At 35.5% G+C, this 15,254-nt stretch overlaps 1 protein-coding gene across 1 annotated transcript; it reads left to right on the top strand.

Annotated features, from left to right (window-relative positions):
- The first annotated feature begins 10,834 nt into the window (after positions 1-10,834).
- Positions 10,835-15,008, top strand: LOC149541142 (cytochrome P450 76T24-like). The gene is made up of 2 exons (XM_089802130.1): positions 10,835-12,062; positions 14,309-15,008. The coding sequence occupies exons 1-2, from the start codon at positions 11,133-11,135 to the stop codon at positions 14,918-14,920; spliced, it is 1,542 nt and encodes a 513-aa protein (XP_089658256.1). The 5' UTR covers positions 10,835-11,132; the 3' UTR covers positions 14,921-15,008.
- Positions 15,009-15,254: the final 246 nt, after the last annotated feature.

Here is a 15,254-nt window from a genome sequence, read left to right as displayed (position 1 = left end):
AAATAGGTTCTGCACGTTCCAGCAGTTCCAAATAGTCATTTAGTATAAGATGCCTCCCTTAAAAACAAGTGCATTAGCAATTTGAAGTGCCAACTCCTTCACCCACGCGTGCAAGAACTCCCTTGCAAGCCTCACCTTCCTGAGCGATTTGAATTCTTCTTTAACACTCCTCACAACGTGGCAGGTCAATAGCATCATGATTTCATTTGCCCTTACCCTACTGGAGAAGTTCTCGTTTTGCATGAACAAGAAGTGTTTTCAGTAGGTGCTAATTTCAAAAGGAAATCGGATGCTAAATTAAAACTTAATGGAAGCTGGGATATTATTACCGTTCTATCCATGCATCCTCCCGATCCATCCATTTCCAACAGTGATACATAGATATTTCTATTGCTCGTGAAATGGGATAACTATTTCTCTCAGTTCCACTTATTGTAACCCTCCAATCATTATCAATCGATAGAGAGAGTATTTAGGAAGGAGTATAGCATTCTTACTAATAGAAACTTATTCCATTATGTAAGCAATATGAGTAGGTTTGTCTTAGCAACTATAGGATATTGGGATCTCATACTAGTTCGGGTCATAATCCAAGCTGGAGGATTTGATAATGAAGCTTAAAACCATTCAATACGTCCCTTCCCATAACTGCCATAACCGGTTTGTGGAAGATATTCTCTAGTACGAACTTGTTCCTTTATTTTCAAAACAATGATGTTGACATTTTTGGCATCAGCCAGCTCCAGTCGTGACACACCTTTAAGTGATGGTCCCCATGAAAGCACATAATCCACAGGGGAAATCCAACTATCACCCAATAATACACTTCCAAGTTTAGCTTTTATATCTCCAGCCTCAATTTCCTTGTTTTTCTCCTCCACTGGAGAAAATGAAGTCTTAATCTTTCTCTTTATGTTGTCGTGGCTCTCCATAGCTCTACAACGATAATCTCATGCGTGTTGTATTTTTCTGATTTCCTCTTTAAGCTTTGACTGTTCAGATAAGGCCACTCCTCGTCTATCTCCACGTTCCTAAACATCTCTTATATCTAATTTGATTGCATCCCTGACTAAAAAGAAGATTTCAAAACATACTGTTTGATATTCCTCCCATTTGTTGTGAGTTGGATTGGGTAGAAGATTTAATACTGGAAGGTTTTTAACCTTACTATCACAACTCTTGCATAGAGAATGTCTCTTCATATGGGAAGTACATTCACTGGGACACCCCTAAGAGTAATGAAAGACACACCAGTATAATCAACATTTATACTTCATGGGCTAAAATCATAGTTCTCTTCTTGGTAAAAGTCAAATCTCTTTCCCGACAACTCTAACTCACATTCAAAATGCCTTTCCACATATATAGAACCACATCATTTATTCGGTCAAATCCCACTTGGAAAACAAACCATTATGGCAATGATACACACATTCGGGTTCCATCCCATTAAAAGAAAAGCCATGAAACAATATCTAATAAGAGAGGTTTTAAACATATGTCTCAAAGAAATGGCCATTTGATGAGATGGAACTTTAATGAGTACGAGCACTAATGCTCGATTCTCTCCTTTATTATTCTCTCTGTATGAGGAGACATCATTTGAAATTGAATGATGATTTTCATGTACCAAACATTTAACGATTATAATCATTATAACAACTTTTAAAACAACTTCAATCTCCAATATCTTATCAGTCTGGTGAAGTTAGTCGGACCCTAAAGTGGGTCCGGCCTAAAAAAACTTCGAACTGAAACACTTGACCCTCTGATATGATCAATTGATCACCTGGCACTGTTTAAAATCAAACTCGACCACAGATTGATCATTTAAGACTCAGATTACCTTGTTTTTGCAAACTATGATTCTCTGATAGGAAGGCCTATGAGTTAGCTTTAAAAATTGACTAAATCAAAAAATCTGACCCTGAAAACAAGCATATTGATTCTCTGTTCCACATTCTTGTACCTTGTCAAATTTTGTGTCATGACGACATCTGGGTCAAAAGATATTGAATGTCAAAGTTGCTCACTTGAAACTACCTACAAACAAACATGTTAGAAAATGACAAAATGAGTTCATTTTTGGCTTCGAAAATAGGTCAAACGGACACTTGGAGACACGAAAACTAGGGCATTAGTTTAGTGTCACAAGGAGAGTATAAATTTGTGATTTGGGTTCATAACAAATAACTAGACAAATTTGGCAAGTGGTCAAAGTGGGGTACTCAGAATTGCAGAATTGGGAACACTGGAAGGATAACATTTTTCACAAACGGAATGAACTTGAGAAAGTGTGCAGATGGATTGGCCAAAACTTGAAAATTGGCACACCTAGAGAATTTTTAGAGTAGAGCACAATGGTGCAATCCATATGGTCTCATCTATCATAGATTCATAGTTATGACATCCCGAATAGAGCTACTAATCAATCTACACTTTTATAAACTATTGAAACTTTATAAATTACATTTGAAATCGCATTTGAAAACTAATCAAATGGATTCACCATAGGCTCGGATCTAGACATATTATGTGTCTGACCCCTAGAATACAATGCAAAAAGAAATTTCTCATTTTGGTCAACTAGGTCAAAATTATAACTAGTCAAACATGGCTTCCCATAATTCTGAGAAAGCATCAACATGACAACAATAAACAACCAACTTTGAGCGGATTCAAAACATATCAAGACGACTTGAAAACTAAAGCATAGGTTCTCTAATATGCATACAAAACACCCTCAAAGCAGCGAGTCATGAAACTTAACCAGGTGCAAGATATTCAATTACAAACTAGGCTTCCTGTCACTGTTTGAAACTTTGGCAAAAATGCAAATTTGAACAATGCTCAAAATGACACTTCATGAAATGATTCAAAATGCCAATTTATCATTATGGTATGCATGCATATACTGAATGTAAAGTGTTAGAAACATGAAACACTTCATAGGCCTCAAAATGACAATCGGGTACACATGCATGAAAAACTCGTATAGGGGCTCAAATTGACTCAAAATTTAGAATGGTACTCAAAATCAAGGCTTCAATTTTGAGTCCCAACATAACCTATGAGCTTTGATCGATTATCTATTGGTGCTTTCCAATTGCTCAAATAAGACTGATATGATTAGTGTGATCTTATGGTATGTACTTTTATGAGCTTAGGGTAGGTTATCTATATGTATGTTGGAAAGTGGCTTGCAATGGAGGTTGGAGCCCTAAAGAGGTTGCTTGGATAACCCATTATAAGTTGTATTAATAAAAGATAACATTTCATTAATAGGATTAAAATGAATTAACAAAAATAAGTGTATTACCTCATCCATGCCTCGAGCATTAGTACAAACTAGGATGGGAGTAGAGAGGATGCTTGGTTGCGACCTTGCCTTGTTAGTATGTCTTGCCTGTAAGAAAGGATACTGATGCCACATAGAGTTGCTAGGGGCCCAAGGTCCTGAGAGAGTACTAGGGTAACCTTAGAGTTTACTCATGTGATGACACTCACTTACATGCATGTTTGATTTCCTATGTGTGTTTGTTTGACTCAGGGATTATACATTACTTGTGTACTTGGTACCTTTGAGATAGATTGTTATAATGATTCCTTGACCTAGATCCTTGTTATGACTTTTGGATTGTTTTGATTAAGTAAAAACAAGTTTTGAAAGGACCCGAAACCTTTTACAAAGGACAAGAAAGATATATCAATGAGGATCTTAAAACAACTGTGGAAAACCACCCGACAAAAAAGAGAGATACACCAAAGTTCCCAACAAGAGGGCAAATAGCCCAAGAAGCCACAAACCATCAAGATTTACATTTTGGTCTAGTATTTTGAGAACATAAAGACATATCAAATGAAGGTTTGGAGGATTTGTGTTTTTTTACTTTAACTGATGTCCAACCATTCTCCACCTTCCCAGTAGCCTTCTGCCAATCCCCACTAACCCCCAAAACCCCCATAGTAGGAACAGTGTTTTGGACAAAGTCAACAGTAGAAAAAGGAACAACATCAACATTATGACCCAAAGTCGTCAAAGGGAAAACAGATGTATCAACAGAGACATCAACAGACGACGAGTCAGAGACAACATTCTAATTCAAATCTGTCGTAGGGATAGCATTTGAATAATCGGAAATAGTAACAGAATCCTCAACAAAAGTGAGATCAGTATGAGAAGAGCTATCTGAACCATCCATCTCCATGGATACTTTCTGAACCGTATAGTGATCATTCGAAACCCCCACCCACCAAGAAGTGATTTCTTTGATCTAACCTTGTCAAAGGAGCATCGCGTAGTGAGATGGCCGATTTTATGGCATTTCCTACATCTGAAAGGAATACCCTCATAGTCAAGAATCTGAATCCAAGAACCATTTGAAGAAGCCAACTTCAGCATTGTTGGGGGCCCCTTGGAGGTATCCATCTCGATACATTGTCCTATAGACATTGGAAGAAACCAAATCAACCAATACGAAATCCCCAAGGGCATCCCCAATAGTCTTTAGGACTGAATCCTACCAAAAATGAAGGGGAAGATTTGACAACCTCACCAAAAGAGGAATCTTATTAAAGGTTTTAGTAGTCAGATTAAATGTCGCATACCACGATTTGGCCATCCTCCCAAGAGAAACCACGACACAAGATGGCATTTATGTCAACAACATTAGAAAATTTCACAATAAAGAAACTCCTTGATTCCCAATATTTGGAAATCCAAGCATGCACATCTGAAAGAGAGGGCCAAAAAACCCTAAAACAAAAAATAACAACTGTAGAGGAGTAATCCACCACATATGAATTGATCTCATCCACAATATCTTGTTCAAAATGAAGCACAAGCAGATTACTTCATGCAACAGGCTCAATCGAACGATTGACAGAAGGCGCAACCAAACAGAGCCCCTTCCACACAGGAGCAGAAAATACCTACCTCATAAGCGGCCACATCTGCATAAGAAAGGGGAAAAAACGAGTAGGAGAAATAACTTGAGCACCGAGTGTAGGACCACCAACCCTAGCTGCTGCAACCACAACAAGAGGGCAAACAGAGGTCTTAGAAGTATGGTTTGGAGCAGCTTGGACAAGCAGAGCCGTCGTAAGGGCCAGTACGGCCAACCTAGAAGCCGCTATAGGAGAAGTCGTAGGAGGAACAAGGAAAATCACAAGAAGAGAAGCAAGAGTTTTCATTGCAGGAGGAGAATTTTCTAAAAGAGTTTATGAATTTTGGATTGTTTATCCATTCGAGAATTGAGATTATCTCCTTAACACGGTGGGAGTGGTCCATTTAGGTTTGACAAGGTGGGGTGGTAGTGTTTATTATACTATTGAGATCTGACAGTTGGATGTTGATACTAGATGTACCTTGTGTAGTTGTTCTATTCTTCTTGTGATTATGTTTTATGGTCATATTCAAGTATATTGTACTTTGATTATTTGAGATCCTCTGAGATGTATCTTATTATGATGTATATTCTTTTAGCATTTCATACCCTACTACATGTACAAAGGATGAGTATGCATTTTAGTTATACCATGTGGCATCTTATGTACTTTTATATTCTTTCATGTCATTTTGTACATATGAATTATTCTATGACATGGACTTTGTTAAATTATGAAATTTAAACTTAATGAAACATATATATGTGATCCAACATTAAGGAAACCTTGAGAGATATAACTGTTATTGTATTTCTTATGTGTGTATGTGAATTATTGTTTTTGCTTTGTTATCTCTTAATTATTTTAATCTTTCAAAAAAAAATAGTTTAGCGAACTTAGTGACATTATAGGTTAGTTTCTCTTGGGTTCCTTGGTGGGGCGTTGCATGATCAACCCTTTTCTCCAAAGACCTCTTGACAACATTCTCTTCCTCCAACTCATCCTGCAGACATTTGTAATCTTCTAGAGCCCACACATCAATCTTTTTCTTAACCACATCCTTGGTGATATCAAATTTAGCAAAAAGAGCCTTGTACTTCACATTAAGACTATTGATCTCACTAAACACCCATGTATCCATTCTAAAAGAGTCAATAGGCCTACCTTTAGCCGTTTGCAAGAAACCCAAGGATGACTTTGATTTGTCATTGAGGTGGTCAATGCTCAACTGGACAAACTCCCCCTTCATAACAAAACTAGTGATCTTCAAAACTTGATGTTGCCATCAATAATTTATTTGAATTATGATCAACATAATATAGTTTCATGACTTTCCTTTTAAACAAATAGTATATCTTAAAACAATAATCAAATGCTTCAATGATAAATTGAAATCATAAATGAGCCTTTTTATAATAATAATAGAAAAACAGTATCATTGTCATGTTTCTTGTCAAATGAAATGTGACTATGTTGAAAACTGATATCACGTAATGCAACTCATTGTTCATATCATATGCTCTATTTTGGTGAGCATATCATGCACGTAACAAATACAAGATGCCACAACATATAAACTAGACACATCAAACCCTTGACTTAGGGTTTATAACCAATTGAATATGATTTATAAAAATATGATACACATGCAAAGTTGTGACTGTGATATATTTGATGCTAACAAATGCATCAAAGAAGTGTGCTTCAAATGCTACCATATGACTGCAAAATGATGACTTGCAAACTCTTGATATAATGCAACCATCATACATGATGAATAACAAATGATAAATGTGACAAACCCGAAATGGGTTGTGTAAATGTATGACATTACGAAATAAACACTACCATATAAACCCACTCTAAGGCTTTTCGAAAGAATTTAAAAAATTATCCAAAACCCACGAGACAATACTAGATATAAATTTGTAATGCATGGGTATGAAACAAAAATTCAAATACATGCACAATATGAGCAAAATAACTATATCCCATGCTTATGAATATGTGCATAATTATGATAGACTTTACTAATCAAGCATAACAAAAACAAAACTATAGAAGGGAAATAAAAAACACTTGATTAAACACCAAACTACTATGCGAATATCTCTACAAGATCTTGAAAACCTATGTGCTTTGCATCATTTAAAAACTCATTATTAATTGCTTCAGACTTCCCTTCCAACTACTACCAACTATGGTGGCCAAGATGAAAATCACTTTAAATGCATATCCCTATGTCTTTCAAAATGTGACAACCTAGATTGTAAGAGCTAGGGTTTCATAATAAAACCACTTACATTGTGTTAGCAAAATTAAAGCTTTGAGATGTAAGTGTTAGCATGAACGTTGATGGTATTCCTATGGAGGAGTATCCTAGTAGTGTTGGAGACATGATTTAGAGGTTCTATGTTGCATTCATGACAGAGTTTGTCATTGATGTCAACATACTGGTTATTTTGTGAAGACTAGCAGAGCATCAAACAGAGCTTGTCTTCATGTGTTTCGAGGATTGAAGATCAACTTATATGCACATGGGATTATGTTCTAATGTCTACATGTTGAAGTTAAGAGCGCTTACAAAAATATGAAGATTGGACAGAGTTATGATAGATTTTGGTGAAGGCAACTTTCAAACAACATTTTTGAAAAAGAGGGCATTGTTGTTGGGATTGTATCTCTTAACAGAGATGAAATCTAAGATTGTGTCTCCTAATAGAGATGGAATCTAGTTGACCGGACTTGAACAAAGGTTGAAGACGTGTTAGAGATGTTGTGATTAATCACTCACATTCAAATGATCATCGAGTATGAAGTTATTGTTAGCATGAATATTGATATTACATTGGGGGAGTATCCTAAGCATTGAAGAGTATTGACATGTTGCATTCATGACTGTGTTTGTCATTGATGTCAACATAGCAATAAGTCTGTGAAGATTGGCAGAGTAACAGAGAGATCTTAGTTGTATGGACAAGGTTTTGTTTCTTTGATGATACGCGGCCATGGACATGTTCAGTATAGTGTCCTAATGACGTGGTTCAATGAGCAACATGTAATTCAAAGATGTACGAAAGTTGTATCTAATTTACAGAGAGCAGTTTAGAGACAGAGAACTTTGAAAGTAGTTTCTAATGTTTGTATATCTTTCATTTGAGATGTAATAAAGAGATGTGCGATTAGACAATGATAGAGGATAGTCAGATGATGATGTCAGTGAATGTGCAACCCTAGTATCGCATGTGTGAAGTTTTGTATAGACTATAAGCTGACAGTGCTATTGTAATTGTAATTAATTAATTATCTTATTATAACTAATTGTGAAAGCCTCAAGGCTGACTCAAGGAATTATTTTGAAGATATGCTATAAAGGAAAGATGTTTTCCTTGTTTGTAAAGTGTTGTGGTCAATGTATGAAGTGCGAAAAGGAGTAGAGTGTTTACTGAATGCAAGTAAGTGATCCAAGAGATTATTGGATGTGAGTTTTGTGATCTGGCTACAAGATCAAAAGGAGTAGAGGTTTAATTGATAGGACGAAGGAAGGAAGTACTATTCAATTTCTATTATTTTGCAAGGAATAATACAGAGATCATTTGGGCAGTGAGTTCATTGGTCTTAACCTTGAAGTTGTTCGGGCAGTGGGTCCAACTATCTTCCACAACTCCTAACAGGGTTGGAATCTCTTAATAGAGATTCAAAGTCTCCTAATAGGGACTAATATATACTAAATGTTGTTATAGACTCCTAACAAGGTCCATCCTCTAACAAGGAATATTTATGTTAGTACATCATCTTGTGGGTACCATCCGCACCGAGGTTTACCCTCTAATCAAGGGTTTCTCTAATTAACAAATTTGGTGTTATTGTGTATGGTTATCTTTCTATGGTTGTTGCATCTATTGTTTACATGTTTCAGATTTAATAAGGATATTGAGAGTTGTTTACATGTTCCTAGCAACACATTTTCATAGATGCCATGGTCACAAACATTAACCATTAACTTTACACTTATAAACATCAAGGCTAATATCTTTTCAATTTGGAAACAATCACTCAAGCTCATAATACTATATTAACATGAACAACCTCACTATCCAAATCCTCATAAACTAATCATGAAATGAACATGAATAACATCATTGATATTTATCTGAATTGATATCCATATAGACATAATTGAAGACTAAAACTATATACTAATGACACAATATCAATGCTAGGGAAAGCATTGACTATTGATTGTTATTGTGTTTGGCATCAAGGACAATAAAAAAATGAAGGTGGGGAGCAACACATAAGTCCTTTAGAACCCACTTTTAGGATCGTGGATGTGAAAAAATTATTAAATTTGCAAAAGAAAACTTGATTGGGCATTGAAATTCAACATGAGCCCACCTTGGTTCACTCATGGTTCATGCAAATTTGTTTGGGTTTGAATTGTGGTATTGCTAGTTCGAACCACAAGTTATGTGTTGGACCCTATCCAGATACACCGACGAACTATTGCTAAACCAAGGACAAATTCAAACCAGTCCAAATCTAGGGGCCTCAAGGGGCAGACCCAATAACATAGGAATTATGCAATTTATAAACACAAATGTCTTAAAACAAATAGATAGAAAAATAGCAAAATAACATAACATTTAGTTTGAAAGAAACGAAAAAAAACATAGATGGAAATACAGCCAAATAGCATTTAGTTTGATAGAAAAGAAAAAAAACATAGATGGAATTACAGCAAAATAACATTTAGTTTGAAAGAAAAGAAAAAAAAGTACATTGGGATTGAATCCAGCCTCACTATTGAACATGAATTCAACAACCAGGATCAAATACTAGATGTTTTGAATGGTGTATTGGAGCTTTCCTTTATTACCGTCTCATAAAATGCTTGTGATAAGAAAGGCCTATAGTTGCCAGTATCAAAACTCTTCCTGCACAAAAGAGTAAGAAAGGGAATTACAATGATTTTTTTTCATCTGCAAACAAGGGTCATAACATAATCAGACGTTTTGGCAAGCTTATGAATATTCATGTTGTTCACCCGTATGAAAACTCTTCCTGCACAAATTGGCAAGAATGGCAATTGCAATTATTATTTTTCCATCCCCAAACAAGCGTCAAAACAGAATCATAAATTTTGGCAAGGTTATGAAAGATTTATGGGGCTATTTCCCAGCTGAAATAGATTTTCCCGCATCTTACGGTTCTTATTAGCCCCGACATTAAATTCAAGGTTCAAAACAACAAGAAAAAGAAGTAACAAGGTCAATAAAATGATGCAAATGCCATAAGATGAGATTGAGATCACGACTGCAGAAAAGCTTTAGAGGCTTATTAGACTATAAATAAAATGAGGGAGGCCTGTTACAGGGAAAAATTCAACACCTTTGCGTTTGGAAAATTAGGAAAGATTCCTACATCCCTCGAATGCACATGTAGAATTCCACTTGTCCAGCTCATAATCTGGATAAGTCACAAACGCCCTTTTGCCACCTGCTCAAGCTATCAGAAGTCACAGATCAAATTTTCGATTTTCTATAATAATTTATTCCTCACGGGAAGGACTTCACTGAATCACAAGTTATGCATCCTTTAATCAAGATTTATTAAAATTGTGGAGAAACGTATGATATAAAAGCTCAAGCAGATTTGCAATCTGGCATAATGTGTGGCAATACAAGAAAGACTAAATAATCTTGAAGGCAAGTGGAATATTTCTTAGTCTACAACTACTTCAACTGAAACTCCACGGAACGATTGTACAAAGATTAGAAAAATGGCCATGAGAATCTCGTTGAATTTGATGTGGAGAGGATTGCTGACTATTTCACAAACTATGACACATGATGCTGTCATGTGTTTCTTGAAAAATTAAATAAATGTTAATTACTTGGATTGGTGTCTAAGATACATAATGTCGTGTTTCTTCCAGTTGTAACAGACATTATTCGTTTGAATGCGTGAGGCCAAATTCAATTTCCATCAAGAATATTGCCATCCTAAAATTATAAAAAATAAATCAGATTTTCAATAACTTGAGCAGGTCAAAGAAAGGTTTATTGGACCAATCCGCACATTGTGAGCTGGATTAGCATTTCTAGAATCTGGTAGAGGGATGTAGGAATCTTTGTGAGTGAGCAAGACAAAAGGTTGTTAAGATTCTCTTAAATGTCAACTGGCCTCAAACTATTTATTTTCTAATAAGCTTCATAAAATCTCAATAAAGCTTTTCTGCTAACATGATGTCAATCTTAAGCCCATTGATTCTGTTACAGTATTGGATTGTTGCATTGCCATTGTTGCTTCTTCCTTCTCTTCTTCTTATTTTGCTGAGATATGGGAGGACTAAGAAGGACCTCAAGCTGCCTCCTGGGCCTCCAGGGTGGCCCCTTGTTGGAAATTTACTTCAACTTGGGAAAAAGCCTCATGAATCTTTGATGGGTCTTGCTAAAACACATGGTCCTTTCATGACACTTCATCTGGGAATGAAAACAGTCATTGTAGTTTCATCCCCTGCCATGGCGAAGGAAATTCTCAAGAATAATGACAGAATTTTTGCAGGAAGAACCGTCATACAAGCAGTCAAATGCCTTTCTTATGATGAGCATTCCATGATATGGTGCCAGTATGGCCATCGTTGGGATATGCTCAGAAAGGTCTTTAATACAGAGCTTATGAGCTCAAAAAGACTGGAATCCATGAAATCTGTGAGGAGAGAGCATGTGTTTCGTATGGTTGGCCTTATTTTTGAAGAGAGAGGGAAGAGTGTGAATATTGGGCAGATTGTGTTTCTTGCTTGTGTTAATGCATTTGGCAATATGATTTTTAGTAGAAATATGTTTGAATCAGTGTGTTGTGCATCAGGAGGGGCAGAAGAGTTTAAGGATATTATTTGGAGAATAATGGAAATTGGAGGGACACCAAACATTGCAGATTTTTTTCCTTTCTTGGAATGGCTAGACCCCCAGGGCATAAAGGCCAAGATGACAGAATGTTTCACTAAGATATTTGACTTGTTTGACAAGTTGATAGATGACAGATTGAAAGGCAGAAGCAGAAGCAGCATTGGAGATCAGGATGATTTTCTAGACATCTTGCTGGATATGAGAAGTAATGATGGTGATGACAAGGCTCTATTCACCATTATGGGCATTAAATCTCTATTCCTGGTAAGTCCAATTGCATTTTTTAATCTACTCTGATGTCATTTAGCACTGATAATTTAATTTTAAACTAAATTTCCACTCTCTCAATGTGGGATCAATACAATCTCTTTTTTTTAAATGCACATAGTGTACTGTGACATTAGGAATAGCCATGCCAAATACTTTTCAGTGGGCCTAGTATGCACCAACAAAATCAGAGAGCATATGTATCATTGTATTTATCAAGATGTTTGGAATCTGGATACCCATATTAATCCTGCTTTGGCGCCTTAACTCTTATAAGAATTCTCAGTCTATTCAAAGATGTTGTATATATTATTTTCAGGCATCCAACTGTTAGATGTCAAGTCAATGTGCATGACCGACAACTGGGACTTTCTTGCTTTGCTGCTATGTCTGCAAAACCTTGAGGAGCGTTCTGAGATGAATAAGTCTTTTTGGAATTCCCTTCGTGTTTTACTGTTATATATTGACCTCCTTTTTAGCTTGAATATAGTGAAAATGAAGCAGTTTTCTATTCAGAAGCCTTTTTTTAATATTGATTAAGAAAAATTGGAAGAATTTTCATTTCACAGGAACAACTTAGGAGAAACGTTGGTCTTCAATTTCATTAATATTTCAAATTTTACAAATCCATATTAAACTTTCTTTTATTGATATTCATTTTATTTTTGAGTTCAGTTGTAAGTTTAGGTTCTAAAGACCAGTTCATAAAATTTTGAAATTAAATTTGGGTGGGTTTGTGTTTATTTGTACAAAAACATGTAAAAATTCTATATAGCTTAGAAGCATGAGTTAAGATTAGAATGTCATATAGTATCATAAAAACATATAATTTAAACAACAAAACTATAAGCTTTGAAACTTGTAATCATAGCATTATGAATCATGATTATACCATTATATAATTGAAGTTCAACATCAAAGATTCAAAACATTAAAATTAAATCGTCACAGACAGTTCAAATATCATTATTTCAAGTTTAACTAATAGATTAATCTTCAACTTCTTCGAACTTAATTTAAAATTTTCAAACCCTACTCAGACAAGCAGACAAACTGAACCAGAACCAGGTACCAGTTCGTACCTAGACTAATCCAGCAGGGTTAACCAGCCAACCAAGTAACTGACTTATCAATAATAAAAGGCTATGATCCAATTGCCAGTTTAAAACATAACAATATCAGTAGACTAATAGTAGACTAATAGAGGGCAGTGGTTCAGTAAGTGGCTTAACCAGGATTTATCCACTTCCATTCCCCACCAATTTTCTTTAATAAATCAAAGAACTTGAGAGACACGCAATCTAGATATAAAAAGATGCAGAGCATTTAACAATAAGCTTCGGGATTTAAAATTGTCTACGTAAGCAGGAATCAAATAAGCCTGTGATAAGTGATTTTTATATGTAATAATAAAATTAAAAATCAAAGAACAGTTATGATATTTTCTGATTTTTGATTAATTACTAAATGCTTAATAGTAAATCAAAATCAAGGTACAGCTGTATTCTAATTTTTAATTTATAGATTAAATGCAAGAAAATGTTTGTGATGCTGTGACATTCCAGTTCTGGATCTACATCTCTTTCCCCTATTGATACATAAAGACTAGGACCTGTGAGATTAATTAAACTATTTTATTTTTTGAGTTATACAAGCTATACAAGTTATATATATATATATATATATATATATATATATATGAGAGAGAAAGAGAATTGTACAACTTCTGACAAAATATATATATACATAAACCCAGAATCAGATTCTAGTTATTGTGAAAGTTGCATTCCAAGTATTCCTGTTTGGCACAGTTGGACTTCCATTGCCACCTGCAAATTGAACAGTCTACATAATTAAATTATACAATTTAGAAAATGTTTCCCGACATCAGATCCACTACATCAGATGATCAAGACCTACCCCCTCCTTGTTCTACTCTTGTCTCATCGTTTAACCATTTATTAAAATGGTGGTGTTGTTTCCTATGCCAGACAGTAGCCCCCTTGAACTTTTCAAATTCAGCTATTTCTACTGGGCTTTTAAATTGCAATTGTGTTGTTTCCTTGTTTGAATTATAACAGTATGAATATTGCCAAATTTTTAAATGTGTAACCAGTGATATAAACACCAGGTTGTACAGGACACATCATAAATTTTTAATCGTAAAAAGGTGGGCTATAATACTTCATTAAGTTTTCTCAATTCGACCTTATTCCTTATCCTCCTTGTCGTTGGATATGCAGGACATGTTTCAGGCTGGCCCAGATGAAATTTCCACAACCGTTGAATGGGCAATGTCAGAGCTTCTCAAAAACCCACACGCCTTAAAGCAAGCCCAAGAAGAAATCAGCAGAGTAGTGGGTTACAACAAAAGAGTAGAAGAATCTGATACGGAAAACCTTACATACCTTCAAGCGGTGATAAAGGAAGTATTTCGCCTGCACCCAACTGCCCCTCTTCTCTCTAACAGAGCAGAAACCTCGTGTGAAATAGCAGGGTTCCACATTCCAAAGCACGCACAAACAATCATTAATGTGTGGGCGATTGGAAGAGATCCAAATGTGTGGAGCGACCCCTTGAAGTTCAACCCTAGCAGATTCTTAGACTCTGATATTGATTATAAAGGGCACCATTTTGAGCTGCTTCCATTTGGGGCAGGAAGAAGAATGTGCCCTGGGCTTCCGCTGGGAAATAAGATGGTAAAATTGATATTGGCTTCTCTTCTGCAGTCTTTTGATTGGTCTCTTACCCACGGCCAGATGGTAGACATGGCAGAAAAGTTTGGTCTGGCTCTGCAGAAGGCTCTACCGTTGAAGGTCATCCCCACACCACGCCTGTCTATTGATCTCTACTGAGTTTGTGAACTTCTACTGCCTGTAGAGAATTATCCATGTTTTTCTTTTTAGGTCTACATAATAAAGTGAATAATGGTTGTCAGTAAAAGGACATTTGGCTTAATGGTAAAGTGTGTAAATATTTTTGATAATTAAAATATTAAAGTAATATATTCACATAAAAAGGGTCTGGCTGTACAAGATCATTTTGTAAAATTCATACAGCTCCAAGAGCAAGGAGGATCATGGCTGTCATCTGAACTCTATAAATTTTAAAAGATAGTGAACTTAAATTTTTTAAACTAAAACAAATCTATGTAGTGATTCACTAATTTTGTAATGTTTAACAAATAAT

This window comes from Cupressus sempervirens, chromosome 9, assembly GCF_028749045.1.
Source record: "Cupressus sempervirens isolate cs-2001-9-10 chromosome 9, ASM2874904v1, whole genome shotgun sequence".
Taxonomy (NCBI): domain Eukaryota; kingdom Viridiplantae; phylum Streptophyta; class Pinopsida; order Cupressales; family Cupressaceae; genus Cupressus; species Cupressus sempervirens.
Note: the sequence above shows the minus strand (reverse complement) of the source record. Positions and strands in the feature narration are given on the sequence as shown.

Excerpts from the sequence above, each read along its gene's own strand:
- LOC149541142 (XM_089802130.1), top strand. The coding sequence starts at position 11,133 with ATGATGTCAATCTTAAGCCCATTGATTCTGTTACAGTATTGGATTGTT. Across the intron at positions 12,063-14,308 it reads GCATTAAATCTCTATTCCTG|GACATGTTTCAGGCTGGCCC; the intron begins GTAAGTCCAATT and ends TTGGATATGCAG.